The sequence below is a fragment of the Loxodonta africana genome, chromosome 9 (genome assembly GCF_030014295.1).
Source record: "Loxodonta africana isolate mLoxAfr1 chromosome 9, mLoxAfr1.hap2, whole genome shotgun sequence".
Taxonomy (NCBI): Eukaryota; Metazoa; Chordata; class Mammalia; order Proboscidea; family Elephantidae; genus Loxodonta; species Loxodonta africana.
The window spans coordinates 52,539,151-52,562,382 of record NC_087350.1 but is presented as its reverse complement, the minus strand read 5'-3'; the positions used below and the strand labels follow the sequence as shown (position 1 = coordinate 52,562,382).

Genomic DNA, 23,232 nt, shown 5'->3' with positions numbered 1-23,232 from the left:
ATTCCGACTCATAGCCACCCTATAGGACAGAGTAGAACTGCCCCATAGAGTTTCCAGGGAGCGCCTAGCAGATTTGAACTAGCCTGTTTTGTACCTTTAGGTTAGCAGTTGTAGCACTTAACCACTGCGCTGCCAGGGTTTCCATTGTAGCAATAGCTTCAATGATTGTACTACGGTTATAGATGTTAACCTTTGAAGATTCTGAGTGAAGAGTGTAGAGGAACTCCACTTTTGCAACTGTTTTGTAAACCTAAAATTATTTCAAATTAAAATATTTTTAAAGTCTAACCACTGAACAGTTATTGAGGTGTCCAATACAAAACTCTGATGTAGCTCAAAGAAAGCTTTGTGCAAACTGAATCATTTAAAATATACTAGGATGATAGTTAAAATAGGGCTCTCAATTTGCAGTTCTAGAAACACCTGAAATTATCTGCCAATTTGCTTATGTGCATTTTTTAATTTTTATTGTGCTTTAAGTGAAAGTTTACAAATCAAGTCAGTCTCTCACACAAAAACTTACATACACCTTGCTATATACTCCTAGTTGCTCTCCCCCTAATGAGACAGCACACTCCTTCTTTCCACTCTTTTTGTGTCCATTTGGCCAGCTTCTGACCCTCTCTGCCTTCTCATCTCCCATCCCGACAGGAGCTGCCCACATAGTCTTATGTGGGTACTTGATCCAAGAAGCTCGCTCCTCACCAGTATCATTTTCTATCCCATAGTCCAGTCCAATCCCTGTCTGAAGAGTTGGCTTTGGGAATGGTTCCTGTCTTGGGCTAACAGAAGGTCTGGGGCCCATGACCACCAGGGTCCTTCTAGTCTCAGACCTTTGAGTCTGGTCTTTTTATGAGAATTTGAGGTCTGTATCCCACTGCCCTCCTGCTCCCTCAGGGGTTCTCTGTTGTGTTCCCTGTCAGGGCAGTCTATTGGTTGTAGCCGGGCACCATCTATCTCTTCTGGTCTCAAGCTGATGTAGTCTCTGATTTATGTGGCCCTTTCTGTCTCTTGGGCTCATAATTACCTTGTATCTTTGGTGTTCTTCATTCTCCTTTGATCCAGGTGGGTTGAAACCAATTGATGCATCTTAGATGGCCGCTTGCTATCATTTAAGACCCCAGATGCCACTCTCCAAAGTGGGAAGAAGAATGTTTTCTTAATAGATTTTATTATGTACATATGTTTTTGTGGGTTTGATGTGATTATCCTCCATGTTGTGATGGAAATTCTAGCCTCTGTGCCTGTGGTTATGGTCCCATTTGGAAGTGAGTTGTCTGTTATGTTAATGAGGCAGAATTAGGGTGGATGTATCTGGAGCCCTGGTGGTACAGTGGTTAAGAGTTTGGCTGCTAACCAAAAGGTTGGCAGTTCAAATCCACCAGCCACTCCTTGGAAACTCTACGGGGCAGTTCTACTCTGTCCTATAGGCTCGCTATGAGTTGGAATCAGCTCCATGGCAATGAGGTTTTTTGTTTGTTTGTTTTTTCAGTACCTTGAATCAACACCTTACTGGAGGGTGTGACTCAAGTCACCACCCTTACCCCAATCCCCACTCTTACCACCTTCATGCACGTCACACCCTTGTCCCGCCTTGCTCAAGTAAAAGGTTTCCTTGAGGGTGTGATCTGCACCCAATATATATATGAATGCTTTGGCAAGGCTCTCTCTCTTGCTCTGGATCCTGGACCTGGCCTGTCATCATCTGACCTCTGGTTCTTGTAACTTGAGCCAGCAGTCTATCATCTGACCTGATTCACCACTTTCCGCAGCCTTTTGAGCCAGCAGCCTGTTGTCTGACCTGTCAGTTTGGGTTCATCAGCCTCTGCAACCACATGAGTCAGGAGAAGTCTCCGGCCTGATGCCTGAGACACAGATTTGGGATTTGACAGCCTCCACAACTGCGTGAACCATTGCCTTGATGAGTCAGTTCTGTGAGATGTTGCAGCAAATTACGGAACCCAAAGACAGAAGTGCGAGTACTGAGGGGAGAAGGGGTAGTTGATGTTAGAGATGATGGAGTGGTACAGCAGTTTGGAAAAGCTGGATATTTGGGACATTTTTAACCTCTGCCTCATAGGAACCAGCTTTGTACTGATACTTCTAAAAGAAATGATTCATTAGTAAGTAAAGCTGCAATAAACATATCTCCTTGAGCCCCTGCTTTCAAGGCTTTTGGGTATATACAGAGGAGTGCAGGATCATATGGTAATTGAACTTTTTGAGAAACTGCCAAGCTGTCTTCCACAGTGGCTAAAGCATTTTACATTCCCACTAACAATGCACGAGTGTTCCAATTTCTCCACATCCTCACCAACACTTATTTTTCATTATTCTGATACTATCTTAATGGATGTGAAATGGTATTTCATTGTGGTTTTGATTTCCTCTCCCTAATGACTAATATTTTTAATGACTAATGCCACCACCCTCTGTCAGTTTGTTGTACTGTGGTGGCTTGTGTATTACTATCATGCTGGAAGCTATGCCACCAGTATTCCAGATACCAGCATGGTCACTCACAGTGGATAGGTTTCAGCAGAACTTCCAGACTAAGACTAAGAAGAAGGCTTGGTGATCTACTTTGAAAAATTAGCCAGTGAAAACCCTATGGATCAAATCAAAATACTGTCCGATATAGTGCTGGAAGATGAGCATCTAGGTTGGAAAAAAAAGGCACTCAAAATACACAGTGGCCACAATGGTCTTGAGCATAACAAAGATTGTGAAGATGGCTCAGGTCCAGACATCATTTTACTTTGGTCTACACAGGGTTGCCATGACTTGGTTGTGTCTTGATGGCTACTAACAACTGATGACACTGAATATCTTTTCATGTGCTTATTTGCCATTTATCTTCTCTGGAGAAATATCTATTCAATTCCTTTACACCCATTTGTTTCTTTTTGCTGTTGAAATTTTCTCCTATTCTGTAGCTTGTCTCTTCACTTTCCTTATAAAGCCATCTGATGCACAAAGACTTTTAATTTTAATGAAGTGCAATTAATCTATCTTGTCTTTTGTTGCTCATGCTTTTGGTGTCATGTCTAAGAATCCATTGTCAAAACAAGGTTCTGAAGTTTTATATTTTCTTCTAGAAGTTTTGTGGTTGCAGCTCTTAGATTTAGATCATTGATCCATTTTGATTTTCATATATGGTATGAGGTATGGGTCCAACTTCATTCTTTTACATGTTGAGATCCAGATGTCCCAGCACCATTTGTGGAAGAGACTATTCTTTCCCCATTGAATGGACTTGGCATCCTTGTCAAAAATCAGTTGGCCATAGATGTATGGGGTTATTTCTGGACTCTCAACTCTATTCCATTGGTCTATATAGCACCAAACTGTTTTGACTAGCTTTATAGTACATTTTGAAATCAGTAAGTGTCCTCCTACTTTGTTCTTCATTTTTGAGACTGTTTTGGTTAATTGGGACTCCTTGCAATTCCATACAAATTTGAGGAGCAGCTTTTCCATTTCTGCAAAAAGGCTGTTGGAATTTTGAACGGGGTTGCATTGAATCTGTAAATTGCTTTGGGTAGTATTGACATCATAACCTGAATATATTTTGAAAATAGAGCTGATAGGATCTGCTGACGAGTAAGAGTGGTCAAAGACAAGGAACTGAGACTGGGAAGACTAAAGGACAGTGTAGGTGGAGGTGGGTGAATACCAGAAACTTAGATTTGGACATGTTAAGTTTGAGATGTCGATTAGAGATCCAGATAGAGATGTTCAGTAGGATGACCTATCTAAAATTGCACAGTGCTGAAAATTACCACCCTCTGCCTAACACAATCTCATCATCTAGTTGTGTTATCTTTATTCTGGTTGTATTATTCCTCATTATCTAAATTCACCTTTTATTTACTTCTTGTCTGCCCCTCCAATTGTAATGTAAGTTTAATGAAATTAGGGGCTAGTTAACTCCTGTACTCTATATCCCTAATACTTACTGGCATATAAAAAACCAAACCCATTGCTGTCAAGCCGATTCTAACTCATAGCAATCCAACAGGACAGAGTCTTTGTTAAAGTGCCTGGCAATTACTTCAATGGACATAAAGGAAATAAAATCTTCCTGGCATTTTATATCTTTCATTAAGTTTCCCCTCCTTTGTCTGGATCAGCTACCCATGGTTCTTTCTTCCTCCTTCCTAGTCTTAATAGACACTCCAGGGCTTATACAAGATTATATGTTTCACAAATATCGTTCTCAATAATTGTGTTTGGGATTCTAAACCTAATTTAATCCATTATAATGTAGATGTCTAATATATTCCCTATATGCAAATAACAAATCCTGTCAACTGCTCTTTACTTTTCAAATCCGTTATTTTCCCTCCATCGTGGGTTGGCCATGCTCCCAACACTTCTCACCTGGACTGTTGACCTGGCCTCCCAGTCTATCTCCAGCTTCACCTTTCATACTACTATCAAAGTGATCTTTCTAAACCCTCAAACTGTTCAGATCATCTAACTTCCAAGAGTCCCTAGTATGTGACCTTGGACAAATTCTCTAAGATTTCTCAGTTTTCTTATATGTAAAATAGTGGTAATAAGAGTACCTAGGTGATGATGTATCTGTAGCACTTAAAACTGTGCCTGAAAGACAGTATGTGCTCTAAAAGTTTAAAAAAAAAAAGCCAAAAACCCTGTTGCCCGTTGAGTCGATTACAACTCATAGCAACCCTATAGGACAAAGCAGAACTGTCCCACAGGATTTCCGAGGAGTGCATGGTGGATTCAAACTGCCGACCTTTTGATTAACAGCTGAACTCTTAACCACTAAGCCACCAGGGTTTCCCCTCTAAAAGTTAGCTATTTATATATTACTCAGTGAATCACCTCAACACCTTAAACCTCCCTTCCACTGTAACATTTATGGCTAAAATAGGTTCCAACCACCACCACCACCACCACTACCACCACCACCTCATTGTGAGACGAACAGAGAGCAGACCTGAATCAGAATTCTGACTCTTACTACTTTTTAGATATATACCTTGGGCAAGCTACTTATCATCTAATATATAAAACAGGAAACCATTACACCGTCTCCTCACTTATCTACTATTTCTTTATTCAACATTTCACATTTATGACAATACTAAAAAATCCACTGAGTATTTTGCACATTAACAGCCTATGTCTGGCAGTAACCAACACTGAAGCGTGAGGCCAGAGTAACGCTGGCTGTGATGGTTGTGTCCGCTTGGCTAGGCCATGATTCTCAGTGGCTTGGCAGTTATGTAATGATGTCATTTGGCAATTATGTAATGATGTAGTCCTCCTCTATTTCTGCATAATGACCAGGTCTTTGGAACCTAACCATGTTAATTGAGGAGAGGATTTATATCTGCAGTAAAAGATATTGTTAACATACGGAGTGGGTTATTGTGAAGGTAGGAAGGTGCTCAGGCTGAGTTTCCTCCCTGTATCCCTGCTTGGTGAAATCTTATTCAGCCTACAAGGTCCAGTCAACAGTCAGCTCTCTAAGAAGCACCTCCTCTGGCTCACCACCACTTCGACCTGCCTCCTAGTTTTGCTTTGGACTTTCCATACATGCTACATTAGAACCTAGCTCACTGAGGCTGGTTATTCAAATTAATCTTTCCCATTTTTACACTCAATTTCTAGAGAAAAGGGCTCATGTTTCATTGAGCTTTAAACTTAAATGTCCAGTACAAATAAGGACTCAAAATGTTATCAGCTGAGTGAATGAATAAACCTACTCAAGACCCAGTGAAAATGATGTCCAGATGGACTCAGGCCATTCTCTTTTCATATTCTGAACTCCCACAGAACTGTCTTCATACTTCCTCTATGATACATTGCCTTGTATTATGTATGTACTTGTCCTATATACTCCACTAGACTGTGAACTGCTAATATCATCTATGTCCTCATCTCTCACATAGAAAGTGCTCTACACGGAGTGAGTGAAGTGACTGACAGAATGGAGTATTTCAAACTCTCTGGATCTATTCATTTCTTTCAGATCCTTCCCAATGATATGTGGATGAGGCAGGAGATCATTTAAATTCCAACTGAAGGAGTGTCCTGGTAGCTTTGCTATACCAGAAAAGATACCAAAGGAATCCAAGGTAACTAAATATGCCATAAACTTAATATTGACACTGAACAAAAACTTTTAAGGTGGACAAATAATTTTATTTTGTGCATGCAAATACATGTCAAGTACTGCAAACTTTTTCCATCAATTTTCTCTCAATCACTGAAAATCATGATGCTCTATTCTGTGAACAGCCAAAGCTAATATCTCTTCACTTCAGTGCTACAGCAAAAACACATAGAATTCACTCTTTGCTATTCACTATCATCACAACCCTCATTGTTCCATCTCTGCCCTCCCCCCATATACAAGCCTTATACGTCCTAGCCTTTCCCCATTTAATCCTATTCCTATAGCACAAAGGGAAACATTACAGTTTGGAAATTCAAATTGAAATAAATGGAATAGAATTTATTCCCATATATATTCCCCATTTCATTGTACAGAATTATTTTAAATTATAGTTTTAAATAGAAGCTGAGTATATGCCTTAAAAATGAGCATTAAATCCATCTTAGAGATGGTGCCTGTTTTTTACATGATGGGTGTACACCATCTTTAATTTCATTTACATTTCAATCGAACAATAGATTTGCAAAGAAAATGTCTAATACAGACGTAAAAATATTCACACTAGAGCTTCACAATCGGTTGTACAATTGACAAACAGGCCTCTTTTCCCAAACTTTCCAGCTAAGCAAATTTATAAACTGTAATCAACGCAACAAGAAAAACATTTCTCTTTCACTTCCAGGGAAAAGAATATGCAGTAAACAGTATAAATGCAGACAGCAGTTGCTGCAAGCTAACCACGATACTCCCAAGTGGCTGTACAGTGGATATGTGCAGTACGAATAAAAGCCACATGTGTTGTATCACAACTACAGTATAATTGTTTGCCCAGCTAAGAGAATGCATGCACTTCCATGCCTTGGGTTATAAAGTGAGGCCTAATTCTTGAAAGGTTGATGGAATATGTGCAAATGACCTTGGCTTTTGGCAGTACTAAGTGCAGCCAGTGTCTGTGTTCCACTGGTTTGGGGATATTTTTAAAATTTTTATTAAAAAAAACAAAAAACTGCCAATTTCAGACTTGGGGGACTAATTGCTCTTGGAGTAAAAATAGGACTCCACTCAAATGTGGGATGTTCTGGTCTGTGGCTTTGACTCCTTATATTTCCTTGCCAGCAAAGAGATACAAAGAAGCTGCTAGTATAAAGGAGTTACTAGCAAATTTATTCAACAAGCAGAAAATGGGATACTCCTTGGGCATATGCATTTGTGTTCTGCTTTGCAGAAGGGGTCCCTATGTAGGAATTACAGTAAGTGATCCCATCAACACTCTTCATTCACTAAAACACAAGAAAAGTTCTTCCAGGAGACATACATAGTTGCAATGCAACTTTTTCCTTTAATGATTAGTTACCAATATTGGTGACAGTCTGTTCAGAAGAAGCTAGAGAAAAAATATTCAGATTCAAAATTGAAATCACATGCTGAATCTGATCTTTATAAATTCCACCCCTGTTAACAAGACAACATAGGCTTTAACACCTAAAATGCAAAAGCAAGCTAGATGATTTTTAAAAATTTTTTTCAAATGTTTAAATTATCATCCTATTTTTAATTCCTACGAATTGCTATGCATCCTGTAATTTTCTCAAGGCAGCATATAAAATTGGGATACACTTTCTATACTAAAATCAACCTGAAATTTGAGTGAACTAGGTCCATATAACTGGAAAATTTCAATTCTAGTGTGAGAGGCTTCTTTTATTATTCTCTTACTACAGGAAATAGCTACTAGGAAGATAATCAGCACCACTGGCCTGATGAACTACCTTCTCTTGAAAATTACAATGCACAACTTTCATGCATGACACTGGTTCATCATAAGGCATTGAAAGTAAGTATGGCAGCAAAAGCAAAGGAATATGCTTTGCTCAGGTACCAACTAGAAGAAATACATGTGTAATTTTCTCAGAATTTATAGAATGAAATGAGATCACAAAAGAGAACTATCAATGCTAAGTCCATAGTATCTGAATGAGGCATATGGACTTCAAAATGGGGCTTAAAAACTGAAAAACAAAACAAAAAATGAGAGGAGAAAAACCCCACTTTTCTGCTCTCCAGGCTGCCGCCGACTTTTTTCCTTATTATTACACCATAGGCAATGTATGCACATTCGTTACCAACATCACAAATTTCCTCTCCTGTTGCTTTATATCCTTTAATTCCAACAATATATAGATCAAAATGTTTTGGTAAAAGGGTCAAATTACAGGAAATGCCTCCAAATTTAAAAAGTCATAGGTTTGATTTGTAGCATTTCCTCTATGATATTATCAGGTGGTACCCTTTTGAGGAAGGATCAGGTAACCTACTTTTTCTTCTCAAGTATCAGAGAACCAATGTATTTATTTCATAGTCAACTCACTGTGACAAACAGAAGGTGGCTGCTACATAGAAAAAGAATGCAATACAGAATAATCACAACACAGAAGCAGTCCTATGTTGTTAGTGAGAATGAGAGTGAACGTATAACAACAGGAAAGTATTGTTTTATGGGATCACCTGCTGCAAGACAAGCATTATTTTAATGTAAATGTTCTGAGACACAACAATAAGGTTGGCAGGTATATACATACACTGATGCAAATGTAGTTTCACTGGACAAGTAGGCAAACACCTAAGCAGTTTATCCCAACCCCTCCAGCAGAGCACAACCAAGTTTCAAATTTTCAATTTTAAAATTAAAAAGATAGGTTAAATACACAAGATCAATTTATGTAGTATATATTCACCCTCAGAACGTGCTGAAGATGTTTATGTAGTTCTGTTGCACAGAGGGTTCTTTCCCTGAGGGCACATAAGGAGCTCTCGAACTGTTAATAGGTCTCTATTTTGTAACAAAATAGCAATTTTAAAATCTTAAAAAAAAATACATTACCTTCAACATGGAAGATCTCACTATTTAAATATCCATGAAATAGACATACTGGTTTGCCTATCCTTTTTGGAATTACAAACAGCAAATAAAGTACATTGGAAGCATTTCAAATGTAATAAGCATGTATTTATAGAAAGGTTCTGATATAAATTATATAACAACCATGTTCTTGTAATATCCTAGGCTAATTTATAATGTCATAAATAAGTTAATGTAACATGGTTTAAAACTCTTGTTCCTATTCATTTCAGGTTACACAGTGAAATAAATAAAATGTCTGTGCAGGGATGGGGAGCACTGGCCATATCAAAAAGGTACAGTACTAACCAAAAGAAACTAAGTCAAGGCTAATGTGCTGTTATGCTACAAACAAACATCTTCATACATTTAAGTGTTAAATAAATGTGTAAGATCTTCCATACTGACACCAGAATATCAAAACTACCCCCCTTGCTTCTCAGGTATATTTACAACTTATCAGTCACCTTATGAGCATGTTCGTTAAGACAGGTATCAAACACCAGCTATTTACTCATTCTCATCAAGAAATTTCAGGGAAATGTCAACCCTCCCACCCCTGGAAATGTGCACAAAACTTTTTATCAAAATCTTATCTGATACAATGCTGTGGTTTTGTAAAACAATTAAATAGCTCAGACGACCAATAACATGATCCTGTTTAAGCATCTTGCTAGCAGGAAAAGCCCTTACATACAGTACACCTGGTGAAAGATCAGCTTGGCTTAAAATATTCCAGTACAATTTTCAGAGTAAACAACTTCACAGAAGTTAATTTAAAAATAATAATAATCATCATAATAAAAGTCAAACTAATCTTAAAGAAACAGGGTAAAAACAAAAAGACAAACTAGGTAAAATCACCAGAAAGGAATGCCCAGCTTTTGTTTTCAAAATGTTGACTGAAATTCAGGCTCCAATAAGATGCTTCCCACAAATCTTGGGCATGACTGAACACACTGCACACTTTCAGATGCCAAGTCAAAACAATTTTCAGTCACATTTTAAGAGGGCAGAAATTATTCATGTTTTTAAGTATGAATAAAGGTTAGCCAATGTTCTATTATTACATGGTTCATAGGCTTCTCAAACTAACAGTCAGAAAACAAGCAAAATTAAACCTGAACATGAAGTAACAATAAACGATATTTAAACAAGATAATGAAATGAGCATCCAAATCATTAGTTCAAATTAAAAAACCCAGCAATACCCTCTTGTTAGTCAGTGCAAACGCTACATACAGGGTTTTCTCAAGAAAGCTGAAAGCACCTGATTCTTTTGCCAAGTCTTCAGATTCAACAATGTACAGGCTTAAATCTGCATTTAAAAAACTGCCATTATATTAGTGCATAATTTATCAAAATTGTAAAAACGATTCTGCATAACTTAGGAGAATTTAATATCTAGTACATCAGCTGAAAGACTTAGGCACTTGGTTATATTTTTAATTACTTACTTCAACAAGTAGCCTGTGTATAAACATTACGAGTAATAAAGCAGAAACTATTCTTGAAAAATGGAAAATTAAAAAAAATTTAAATGCTACAGATAAAAGCACTGCACCACACTCCTACATATAATGCAGTAAAGAAAGCTAGTGTACAACCCTGTAAAATTCTATGGTGGTAATGTCTAATTCCACTCTCCAAAGTTTAAAAAAAAAAAAAAAATCCATGCAAAGTCCCATGAGAAAAGATAAATAAAGCAGCTGGAATGAGATGGAAATTTCTCTCAGTGAAACATAAAATAGAAATAAATAAGTTAATTAAGTCTACTTTCACTAGATGTATCATTGTAGGATCCTGCTAGTTTAATAACTGAGTTGTTAATTTTCTACAGAAGCCATTTAAATAGGAAATGGCTCAGTTACTGCACCGGATTGCTAAAAACTCATAAAAAGCTGCTTGAAGCTTAAGTTAAATGTTGTCCAAATTCCAATCACTTCTGGAAAGTGAACATGTTACCCTAGTAAAGTAAATTTTCTTTTTTTTTTTTTTGTTCTTTTCAGAATGCTAATGCAAGAGGGCTTGAAGTATCAAAGAGTCCACAGGAAATGGATGCCCCAGTAATATCTTTTTTTTAAAAAAAATATACATTATATAATATATATTATATATATAAAAAGCTAGTGTAAATGCTTCCATGGTGTGATCACAAATTTGAAAGATGAACCTCCTTTCAGCTGTTAACCATCTTCCCATTTGCAACAGGTTTTAAAAAGTCATTTTTATCCTCAGACATAGCATGAGTTTTCAGGATGAGGTTGCCAACACTGGCAGATGTGGTGATGGGGAGGCAACTTGCATTGCTAATGGACACTGGAAGTGGCTGGCTAAAGCAAGAAGTCACCGGCAGAATTGTTTTTTGCTCCTCCCTGAGAAAAAACAAATGACATTGAAAATAAATTAGTTTTAAGTGGAAACATTAAGAATAACCATACATGCTTAACAAAAGTTGTGTCAAAACTTCAGAGCCCATAGCAAAGGTACGTCTTTATTGAGTAAAAAGTTTAAGAGGTGACTGAAAAAGTCCCATTTTCCAAAAATTATAATAAAAAGTCAAAATATTGGTTAATTTAAGGCCATACAAACTACTAAGTCAAGATTAAGCCCAAACAACGGGAAAAGTGACACCAAATGTGGGTGTAGTAAGCACAGCACAACCAAAGCAAAAACAAGTGTTTGAGCACATATGGATGGGTGGGTATAAGCATATTGATACATGGGTAGGTACAGGTGCATACGTAGGTGAGAACAGACAGAAGTATCTATTAAAAAAAAAAAAAAAACCCCATTGCTGTGGAGTCGACTCCAACTCATTGCTACCCAAAAAGACAGAGTAGAACTGCCCCATAGGGTTCCAAGGAGTGGCCGGTGGAATCGAACTGCCGACCTTTTGATTAGCGGCCGAGCTCTTAACCATTGTGTCACTAGGGCTCCAAAGTATCTACAGGTACGTGTAAATACAACTATGTGGGTGCAGGCAAATACATTCATTGAAGACACAAATATGGATACTCCTCAGGCATAACCAAACACCTTCCTTGACTGGTTTTCTGGGTTTGAAAGCTTAGGACGATGGTCTCATGGGAAAATTCAGTCAACTGGCGTAATAGAGTTCACAAAAATCCTGATCTGCATCCTAGTAAAGTGAGTAGTGTCTAGGGTCTTAAAAGCTTACCAGCAGGCATTTAAGATACAACTATGGGTCTCTACTTGTCAGGTGCAAAACAGTAAGAGGGTAACCAGAAGTTCAGAGAAGAAACAAGCCAATACGAGCCACAACCTCATCTACCCTGAGACCAGAACAAGATGGTGCCCCGCTATGACCACTGACCATTCTGACTGGGATCACAATAGATGGTCCTGGATAGAATGGGAGAAAAATATGGAGCAGAACACAAATTCTTAAAAAAAAAAAAGCCAGACAACAGTGGAGAACAGAGGACTCCTTGTGACTACCGCCCTGAGACACTCTTTAAACCTAGATCTGAGCCTAACCCCTGAGATAACCTTTTAGCAAAATAACAGAGTGGCACACAAAATAAAGGATATTACCTGTAAGATCGGTGCTCTACTTAAAATACCATCTGTATGAGACCAAAAGATCAACAATTACTCAAAAGCAAAGATGAGAAGATGAGGGGGCAGGGAAACTAGAGTATCAGAAATGAACAAACAAAACAAAATTAAAGAGAATGTTGACACATCATGATAAATGTAACCAACGTCACTGAACAATCTGTGTGGAAACTGTCAAATGGGAACCTAACTTACTGTGTAAACTTTCACCAAAAACTCAAAGAAATATTATTTAAAAAAAAAAAAAAGGTTAAGCCCACAGTAGACTTAATTTTTGGTAGTATTTATACAAAATGGCAATATTAAAAGGCAGAAAAATCTTAACATGATTTTGAAAAAGGGAAGCCCTTAATCTAGGTCTTAATTCCCCATTTTGTAGTCTAAAAGTTTGGCTACCAGGTTCAAGTAGTATAACCTGATGCTGGAACACAAGGACTGTTACACCTCAACAAAACACAAGTTTCAGGGTACTAAAATGGACCACTCGGTTCACATTTACCTCCCCTCTTCTAAAAATCCAGACTGACCATGTCCTTGGCCTATTATATGAGGTTTTCCTCTCACAGCACAAAGCCAAAAATGAAATTTAACACTGCATCTACTTCTCTTTAAACACTCATGCCCTATACCAACTGGTTATGAATTTTCCTTCTAACACTCACAGAATCACATGGTCTTCACCTAAACTCTGTCTCTTCTGCTCTAGTGACTCCTTTTGGTGCTGCTGGACTGAATGTCCATTTTCCACTGCTGTTCCATTCAGCAACTGATCATTTTGAGAAGTGATACCAAGTTGTATGTCCAGGATCTCCTAAGAAAATAAAATCTGTTAATCCTTCAGTACACTTTAATTTCCAATGGAACAAAATCTCCTAAATATAACTGTGATACTTACTTCAATTTGTTCACCTTGTCCATCAGGTTCATCTGTATCAAGTGCCGAAAGTTCCAATTCAATATCTCTATCAGGCTTAGAATCTGTTGTATCTTCTGTATAATCATTCTGTAATTAAAAAAATACTGATCTTAAACCTATGAAAACTGGGGTTTCCCTTTTAAATTAAGATAGGAATCCCAACAATTTAACTAGAGAATTATTTAAGAAATCTGGGACCACAACTTTATCTCTATTGTAAGTTTTAAAAGCAATCATCCATCAGAAAAAGGCACAGTAAAATATATTAAGTTATGCCATAAACCAAAGTGCAAAAGCAGCAGATTAAGCATGAAGCTTGATAGGTTTGATCTCTTTACCTCTCCGTTTCTTAATTCAATTTCCTTGCTCAGAAAATTTAAAGTAAGGTGACGACCTTCATCTAAGGAATTCCACTTCTGTTGCATAGCCAGAGCATTGGCCTCTCTCTGAAGAAGTAATGAGTTACTCTTGGCCTACAGAAGGGAAAAAAGGTAAAGTTAGCTTTCGACTGCCATTCTATTTTTAAAAAATTCAACTCTGAATGACAGAGCCTACCTGCTGAAGTTCAATGCTCAAAAGGTCTCCAGTACTGGAATGCTTTCTATGACCAGATAAATCAGTAACAATGAATCTATCCCTTTAAAGAGAAAGATTTTCATTGTAATAAAAATGAAACAAATGAAGCAACAAAAGCAGTGATGACTATATATGTTTGTTTAATAACAGAACCCTGAAAATTTCAGTCATCATTCCAAATGTAAAAGTAAAATATTTTCAGAAATTTGTTATATAGCTCAAACAAGCAAAACACAATTCATGAACAATTGGGGGGTAGGATTTGTACTCTAAGTATACATACAAGTCTAAACATACAGAATCCTAAAGAATTAAGAGCAACATTACCGTTCCACATAGTGTGCTGATGGCGTGGCCTCACTGCCATATGAACTCCACCTTGAATCAACAGCATTAACATAAGGGACGTAATCTATAGAAATGTAGAAAGAAATAATAGTCATAAGTGAAAAATCAGTATATAGATGTGAATGTATGCTTTTCAAAAAAGATCTGCAGTTTATCCTACTTGCCATGTGATCCCAACTAAACCATTTAATTCTGAGCTTACTGTGGTTGTTAAAAGGAGGAAAAAGTTCTATATGCCACAATGTGAGGGTTAAAAAGCACAGTGCCTACAGCATATCAGGCTAGGTATTAGTTAAGCGGATTACCTGACACACTGATGGGCTTAGTCGCACTTCCTTGGGAAGCAGTGGCCTGGACAGGATCCGTGGTATGGTAACCTGTACGAGAAGATCTGGAAATTGCACCCCATTTTGAGATGATAGGTCCATCACTAAAAGGAATTATCGGGTCTTCTTCTTTTGTCCTTCTCTGAGTTTCAAATAAATGTACTCTCCTCTTAACATCTCCACTGTCCAGGTCCTGCATAAGCCAAAGAAAATCAATGAAAGGCCTCTGGAGACATACTTCAGCTAATACAAATACATGCTAGTAAAAGACATGTAATAAAGTTGTCTAGTAAATTTCACCGTAGACTCTAGATCTCAGTGATAATCCAGTATCTATTTCAGACCACCCAACTATGGTCAAATAGTTTAAATGTTAAACACAATTTATTAGAGACGTACTTAAATATAACCCTACTGCTTACAGATGAGCAATATAGTGGTGATATTAAGATGAAAGCATTCAACCTGTCTTACATTTGAGTCAACATGCATTATTTCCCACCAAAATCATACCATTAACACAGCATTGGAATTAGCAATTACATCTTTGGGCTCTGAATCGATGGCATTTATACAGGAGCCTATGGTGCCACAAGACCAGGGAGAATAATGGGAAAGTTGATCTTCTTCAAATTTTGTACCACTCACGCTCTCAGAGAGCTGATTAGGAGGAAAAAAAAAACATAGTCAATTAGTAAGAACTTAATTACTAACTTGTAACCACTATAAAGTTATTATTATAGAATACATAGGACTTCAAACTAAACAATACTACTTTCGATAACTAATAAGCAACAATATTTACACTATTTTTATTTATATTATTTATTAATAGAAAATAGCATGCCTTCTCTTTTTGCTTTGTCCTTCAAGTGTTCATTGAACTGACAACTGATGCCATCAAACCAATCAATCTGTATTTATATCACGCATCTAACATGGTATGGAGTGCTCTAAAAAACAGGAAAATAGAACAAATACCCACATACTATATAGTCCCTGTCCTAAAGGAGTTCATAATATTTTAAGAGTTTACAATTTTTCGAGAAAAGAATGATGCATGTAAATAAGAAAGTATAAATGATAAATTAAATAAAGTACAAAAGAGAAGGCTCTGGAATTACACAGGGAAGGGGATAAATTTAAAGGGACACAGGGGAATGATTACTGTAAGACCAGAACACTAAAGTCGTAAGAATTATTAAATCTAGATTACTAATTATACAGATGGGACCTGTACATAGATCAAGAGGCAGTTGTTTGGACAGAACAAGGGGATACTGAGTGGTTTAAAGTCAGAAAAGGTGTATGTTATATCCTTTCACCATACCTATTCAATTTGTATGCTGAGCAAATAATCCGAGAAGCTGGACTATATGAAGAAGAATGGGGATTGGATTGAAGAAGAATCAGGATTGAAGGAAGACTCATTAACAACCTGCATTATGCAGATGACATAACCTTGTTTGCTGAAAGTGATAAGGACTTGCAGCACTTACTAATAAAGATCAAAGATCACAGCCTTCAGTATGGATTACACCTCAACATAAAGAAAACAAAAATCCTCACAATTGGACCAATAAGCCGCATCATGATAAACGGAGAAAAGATCGAAGTTGTCGAGGATTTCATTTTACTTGGATCCACAATCAGCACCCATGGAAGCAGCAATCAAGAAATCAAAAGACACATTGCACTGGCCAAATCTGCTGCAAAGGACCTCTTTAATTTGTTGAAAAGCAAAGATGTCCCCTTGAAGACTAAGGTGTGCCTGACCCAAGCCGTGGTATTTTCAATCCCATCATACGCATGTGAAAGCTGGACAATGAACAAGGAAGACCGAAGAAGAACTGACAAGTTTGAACTGTGGTGCTGGAGAATACTGAATATACCATGGACTACCAAAAGAACGAACAAATCTGTTTTGGAAGCAGTACACCCAGAATGCTCCTTAGAAGCAAGGATGGCCAGACTGCATCTTACATACTTTGGACATGTTGTCAGGAGGGATCAGTCCCTGGAGAAGGACATCATACTTGGTAAAGTACAGGGTCAGCAGAAAAGAGGAAGACCCTCAAGGAGATGAACTGACACAGTGGCTGCAACAATGGGCTCAAGCATAATGATTGTAAGGATGGCGCAGGACCAGCAGTGTTTCGTTCTGTTGTGCATGGGGTCGCTATGAGTCAGAACCGACTCGACAGCACCTAACAGCAACAGTTATACAGATAAGCAAATTTAAGACCAAAAAGGTTAAATAACTTGTTTCAAGTCACATTGCTAGCCAATAGCAGATTTGAGTCTTGGAGATATATTTATTCCCTAAAAACATAATATAAAATGTAAAATGCTGTTTTTTTTTTTTTAATCTGGCAAGTAGCAATTCTATCACTTTTTCAAAATGTTTAGATGCTTTGAAGAAGTCTGTTTGGTGAGATGTATTTGGACCTAGTTTAAAAATTCAGTGGTCTACTGAAATGCTTACGGATAAAATATGTTTAGGGTTACTTCAAAATAATCCAATGGGAAGTGGGGGGTATAAATGAAACAAGACTGGGTATGAGTTGATAACTGTAGAAGCTGGGTGATCAGTAATGGGGCATAATATATATTCTCTCTACTTCTGTATATGTTTGGAATTTTCATAATGAAAAGATTTTTAAAGATTTTATATTAGAACCTCTAGGGGTGAAAGAGTGTGTAATAAAAAAAGAAGAAACTGTTTAAACTAATGGTTTTCTCTAAATACAACAGTGCTTAAAACACAAGGGTAAAGAGAAAAATCATCCTTATACAAAAAAATTTTTTTATGCCAAGAACAACTAACAGTGATGTAAATGGCATGAATACTACAGAAGGCATTTCTGTACCTGTTGTGAAGTAGGGAAGAAATGCTTCAGATAGACCAGGATTCAAATCCCAGGTCTGCTATGTAAAGGCTGAATAATCTTGGGCAAATTACTTAACTTCTCTGGGTAAGATTCCTCACCTGTAAAAGAGGGATAATACCTGCCCCCTAAGGTTTTTATAAGAATTAAAGAAAACAGTATTATGTAAATTTTTAGTACAGTGCCTGGCAGGTGTAGGTGCTCAATAAATGATAGTTATAAATCTTATTAAGAACCATAAAAATAATGAGAACTACACTGGTGGAAAAATTTTAAATTCTTGGTGAAAAAGGACTATACCTTAATGGTCTTTAGAGACTCACAACACCTAGCCATAGTGCTTACACAGTGTTTACTGAGCTAAACTCAACTGCACACCAAACCACTGATAAACAGCCAACATAGCTACCCTGGTTTAAGTGAATGTTCTGCAGCCAGTTGTTTGACCTATCTCTGTAACATCAAGTGATTAAAACCTTTCTTACATCAGTGCGAAAGTCTACACTGAATAGAGGAGAAGGCGGTGTTGGTGATTGTGTTGCCACAGGAAGAGCTGAAGAGACAAGAGGTGCTTTCTGAGTGTGGTACTGTGCCCACTGCTCTGGCTTTCTTCTTATCTGCTCCTCGTAACTGGTCTTCAAATGACCACAAGGTTCCTAAGGGGGGATAAAAGAAACAATCTTAATCATCTAGGGAGCAGTGAATAAATTTAACTATCCTCTGTGGAAATAACAAAAACAGTTTATTGGGACCAAAAAAAAAAAAGGCTGGGAAGTCATCCTAGCCTATTTTTCTCCACACACTTAAAAAAATTAGTATTTATTCATTTTTCTGGTTTAGGAAGGGCATTTGTAAAAATGGGAGGATACTGAAAAAAGGCCCTGTGCTTTTATTTTGAAGATCTCTTTCTGCCTTCCCATTAGTTTCCTATCCAAATATAACATTTATTGAGCATTAATCTGTATCAGGCCCAGTTCTAAGAGCTTTATTTTTTCTGATTTAATCCTCATGGCAGCCTTATGAGGTAGGTACTACTATGATTTCCATTTAACATGAAAAAAACTGAGGCACAGAGAGGTCAAGTAACTTCCCTAAGTCAAAGAACTAGTAAGTGGAAGAGCCAGGATATATACCTTGGTGGTTTAACTCCAGAGACAGTGTCCTTAATAGCATTCCTCTTTCCATCATTACTTACCCTTGGTAAAGGCACGGTTGTCCTTGGCTCACTTGGTGGCTGACAAGCCACTGAATAATAACCATCTAATGAGTTATATCTTTCCCTCAAAGGCGTCTGATAGACAGACGAGTGCATCACATCCATTGGAGGTAAAGAATTGCTTCTAATAATGTCATCTCGTTGGTACATAGGTGGGCGCCAGATGCGCCTGCTGTCGTACACAGGGGCATACATTCCAGAAGGTACTGGAGGAACTGGACCATACGGCTGCGGAGGAGGAGGTTGGTAAGGAGAAGCATTCATTCGATCTCGAGGGGAAAATGTACTGTAATGATCAGCATATGGCACGGAAGCAGGTGGGAGGGAGGACTCTGGAACATTATTGGACCTCACGAAGCGAGGAACACAGGGAGCCACACCAGCTGGTACCGTTGGAGGTGGTGGGTAGTATCCTTGAAAATTGGAAAGAGGAATATTTAATGTGATCTTAGTAAAACCCCCAACATTTTAAAATGGTTTACATCTAATGCAGCCTTTAATGTGGAAAAATAAAATAAGCTTTAAACTTTAGTTACACTGCTTCATAAGGAAGCTGCACACTTTCAAGACACCACTCTATGAAAACATTCAATACCTTGTTGAATAATGTCTTGAAAATACATGACAGAGGTATTCACAGATGGCTGGTAAATTTCTTTCTACCACACCTATTGCTACAGGTTTTGAATTAAGTAATCAGCTAGATCACTGTGGTTTTTTTTTTTCTTAAATAATTTTTGTTTTTGGAAATATACACAGCAGAACATATACCAATTCAACAATTTCTACAGGTACAATTCATTGACATTGATTACATTCTTCAAGTTGTGCAACCATTCTCACTCTCCTTTTCTGAACTGTTCCTCCCCAGTAAGCACAAACTCTCTGCCCCCTAAGCTTCCTAGATTTGCTGCTGTCAATTTGATCCCATAAAGTTTCCGGCTACCATTCCTGAATGTTTTGGTCAAAGATTCTACAGAAGAATTCTGATCAAAAGGGGGAATCCAGACTTTCTGGAGCCACTGGGGTTGGATGAACCCCTGAAAACTACTGCGCTGAGATCACCTTTAATGTTAAACCACAAATACCCCCCCGAAGTCTTCTTTAAACCAAACAATAGTTTAGCTTAACTAGTAAAGAATATCTGCCTTGAGCACTGGGCTCTCTTAAGGAATTCTCTACATTGGATCAAACTGACAGATCATTGGTTCTTAACCTTTTGGGGGTCAGAGGTTAAGGACCTCTTTCAAAATCTATATAAGCTGTGAACTATCTTCCCAAAAATGTACATGAGCATATATAAACAAAATATTTTTAGATTTACCACCCCCCCCCCGAAGCTCATCCACTGACCTTATTGATACTTGATTCATAGGAATGACAACCTTAAAACTATTGGTATCTAGAATCACAGATTATTGGGGTAGGAAGAAAACATAGGGGTTATGCAGTCCAAGGGATTTTTTTTTTTTTTTTTATGTAGACATGCTTAGATAAACTGACTCATTTATGTAAGGGCAACAAATGTTAAATTAAAATTTCTTTTTTCGTACAATTGTCTAAAATTACTTACTTGTCTGCGGGTACTGTGGGACTTCAAAAGGTATCTGAGTCCTTGGATCTTGAAAATACTGAATGTTTTCAGAATGCTGAGGATATACTGGTACTCTAGTTACAAATGGGCTAGATTTTGGAGGCACAGAATTCAGCTCTGTTCCAACATTAGGGGGCCCAGCTGAGGTAGCTGCTATATTACTTACAGGAGTCTTGGGTGGAGAACCAATTTTACTGGAGAAAGAATTTAACAAAGAGGGATAAGTCACTACCTATGATTGACAAGTCTTCCTCCGTAGAAATTTTTCATAAAATTATATAGTGAAACCATTAACAGAAAAACACTATAAATTTCTATGACAAATAAGGCAATGAATTTCACTGCCTTTACATGGTTAATTCACAGGGTCACAGTATCAGGTCACATTTTCTGGTGGGGGAAACAAGCAATACAAAAAAATCCCAGATACTAATGTGACCCATAAGTTCCTTTTTACCCCTTCTTTAATTAGATTTTTCCTACTGGAAATTAAAAAAAAAAAAAAAAAATTCCTGTTCAATAAATTCTCAATAGAAGAAATATAGTTTGCCAGTAGAATTCTTGGGGACAAAGAAGACAGACACTGAACGAACTGACTAAGAGTCAGATTACCTGAAATGTAAACTCCTAAAGAAAGGCTGCGTTTACATACTTTGTTAACTGCTATATCCCCAGCATCTACAACAGTTCCCAGCATACAGCAGGTAGATAAGTAATCAGTGAATATTCACTGGATGAATGAAATAGTTGTACCTGATAACTCATCACACTGATGTAAAATACATAAACCTGTTATCTCGGTGACATTAATCTTTTTTTTTTTAAATACACAAAAGGATTTCCTTTGTTGAGTCACCAACTAATCAGCTCCCAAGAATCTCATCCTGGTTTTCTTATTCCCTTTTAAAACATCGAACTTTAGCCAAGCTTTAGGTTTGTGGTGATTCAAGAAAATGATCATGTTAATGACACAGATTTGAATACCTGGCATCCCAATCAGATTAGAAGGTTTTTCTGGAATTAGAGAAAACCTTTTAAAGCTGCAGTGTAAACAAGGAGTATGGGGTGCCTTTAAGGTGCAGATCAGTCTAGCGGTTGTTTACTTCTATGTGCAACTGTATATTAAAATATAGAAATTAACAAAGGATTTGTGAATAATAACATTAGGTGCAAAAGTACTGGCTCAGAATTGAGATATTTTAGGGCCTTGATTACTTTTTGAAGTTAAAGGAAATATGGAAAACGATTAGGATTTCCTTATAATAATAATAATTAACACTTACTGAGCAGTTACCACACTCCAACCATTATGCTAAGTGCTATACACAGATTATCTGGCCCATCCATGTCAAAATGTATGTACCATAAAATTTGGATTAGTAGTCCTTTAAAATAGAAAACTTTTGGAATTATCAGGAAAAAAGCATCAAAATCCACGAGAAATATTCACGGCTTCATAAAATCATGCGGGCTATCCCAAACTTTCAGACTTAAGGAAAAAGCTAATTTTCAGTTACATTCTAGTCAGAGAGCTAGATTACCACAGCTATATCCTAGATGAATTTCAGGATTCTAAGTGTTCCTTTACAACAGCCCCTCTCATACCTGCATGCCTATGCTGGTGCTTTTTCCTCTACTTGGAAGCACCTTACTTCTTTACTACCCATCCTTCTGGAACTAACTCAGACATCATCACCTCACGTCTAAGAAACCTTGGAACACAACTCCATTACAGTACCTTTTAGAGTATATTATCTGTTCACATGTCTGTCTACTCAATTAGACTAGAAGACCCTTAGAGGAAAGGGCTATATCTAGTTCATTTTCATTAGCTATACCAACTAGGGGGCCCTGGTGGCACAGTGGGTAAGCATTTGTCTGCTAACCAAAAGGTCAGCAATTCTGACAGCAATGAGTTTGGTTTGGTTTTTTTATACCAACTAGACTGGTATTTGACACATTGGAGGTGATACATAATTTTGTATGACTACGCAAATGCTTTGTTCAGATTTATTTCTTAAATTTTTTTCCCATCATAGTTTTAGAAGTTGAGATATAATTCACATGCCATAAAATTTACCCTTTTTAAGTGTACAATTCAGGAGGGTTTGGTATATTCACAAGGTTCTGCAACCATCGCCATTATCTAGTTTCAGAACATTTTAATGACCCCAAGAAAAAAAAACCCGATACCCATTAGCATTCACTCCCCACTCCCTCTACCCCCTGGCAACCTCTGGTTTACTTTCTGTCTCTATGGACTTGCCTATTCAGGACATTTCATGTAAATGGAATCATACACTCTATGGCCTTCTGTGTCTGGCTTCTTTCACTTAACATCAAGGTTCATCAATGCTACAGAGTAATTACTCCTTTTCATGGCTGAGTAATATTCAATTGTATGGATATAAAACAGTTTTACAACATTACCTTACCAAAACCTTTCAAAAGCTCATTTCCTGAACATAAAAAGTTGGTCTCCTCCATATTCCATATAATTACCAACAAACTTGATCAAAGTTTTGCTATTTCCTTTTCTGAAATCTTCTCCCATATTTCTCCCAGCGATATAAAATTTTCTTGTCCTTTAATAAAATTTCAGACGCACATACCCACTGCCAACTCATAGAAACGCTGGTGGCACAGTGGTTAAGAGCTATGGTTGCTAACCAAAAGGTCAGCAGTTCGAATCCACCAGGCACTCCTTGGAAAACTCTATGGGGCAGTTCTACTCTG

The 23,232-nt window shown here is 37.4% G+C and overlaps 1 protein-coding gene across 11 annotated transcripts in view; it reads right to left on the bottom strand.

Moving 5' to 3' along the window:
* Positions 1-11,002: 11,002 nt before the first annotated feature.
* The window catches only part of RC3H2 (ring finger and CCCH-type domains 2), a 48,345-nt gene continuing 36,115 nt past the window's right edge, over positions 11,003-23,232 (bottom strand). For 7 of the 11 annotated variants that reach the window (XM_010587648.3, XM_010587651.3, XM_023544956.2 and 4 more), the window contains 11 exons: positions 20,476-20,690; positions 18,882-19,315; positions 18,172-18,342; positions 15,312-15,458; positions 14,778-14,991; positions 14,452-14,536; positions 14,104-14,185; positions 13,887-14,021; positions 13,528-13,635; positions 13,295-13,443; positions 11,003-11,425 (listed from right to left, as the gene is read on the bottom strand). In XM_010587648.3, coding sequence (XP_010585950.1) covers positions 11,230-11,425; positions 13,295-13,443; positions 13,528-13,635; positions 13,887-14,021; positions 14,104-14,185; positions 14,452-14,536; positions 14,778-14,991; positions 15,312-15,458; positions 18,172-18,342; positions 18,882-19,315; positions 20,476-20,690 — 1,936 coding nt within the window. In that variant the 3' untranslated portion in view covers positions 11,003-11,229. Of the gene's footprint in view, positions 11,426-12,608; positions 12,641-13,294; positions 13,444-13,527; positions 13,636-13,886; positions 14,022-14,103; positions 14,186-14,451; positions 14,537-14,777; positions 14,992-15,311; positions 15,459-18,171; positions 18,343-18,881; positions 19,316-20,475; positions 20,691-23,232 lie in introns of all 11 variants that reach the window. The other 4 variants (XM_023544952.2, XM_010587650.3, XM_023544954.2 and 1 more) reach the window with 4 other exon arrangements.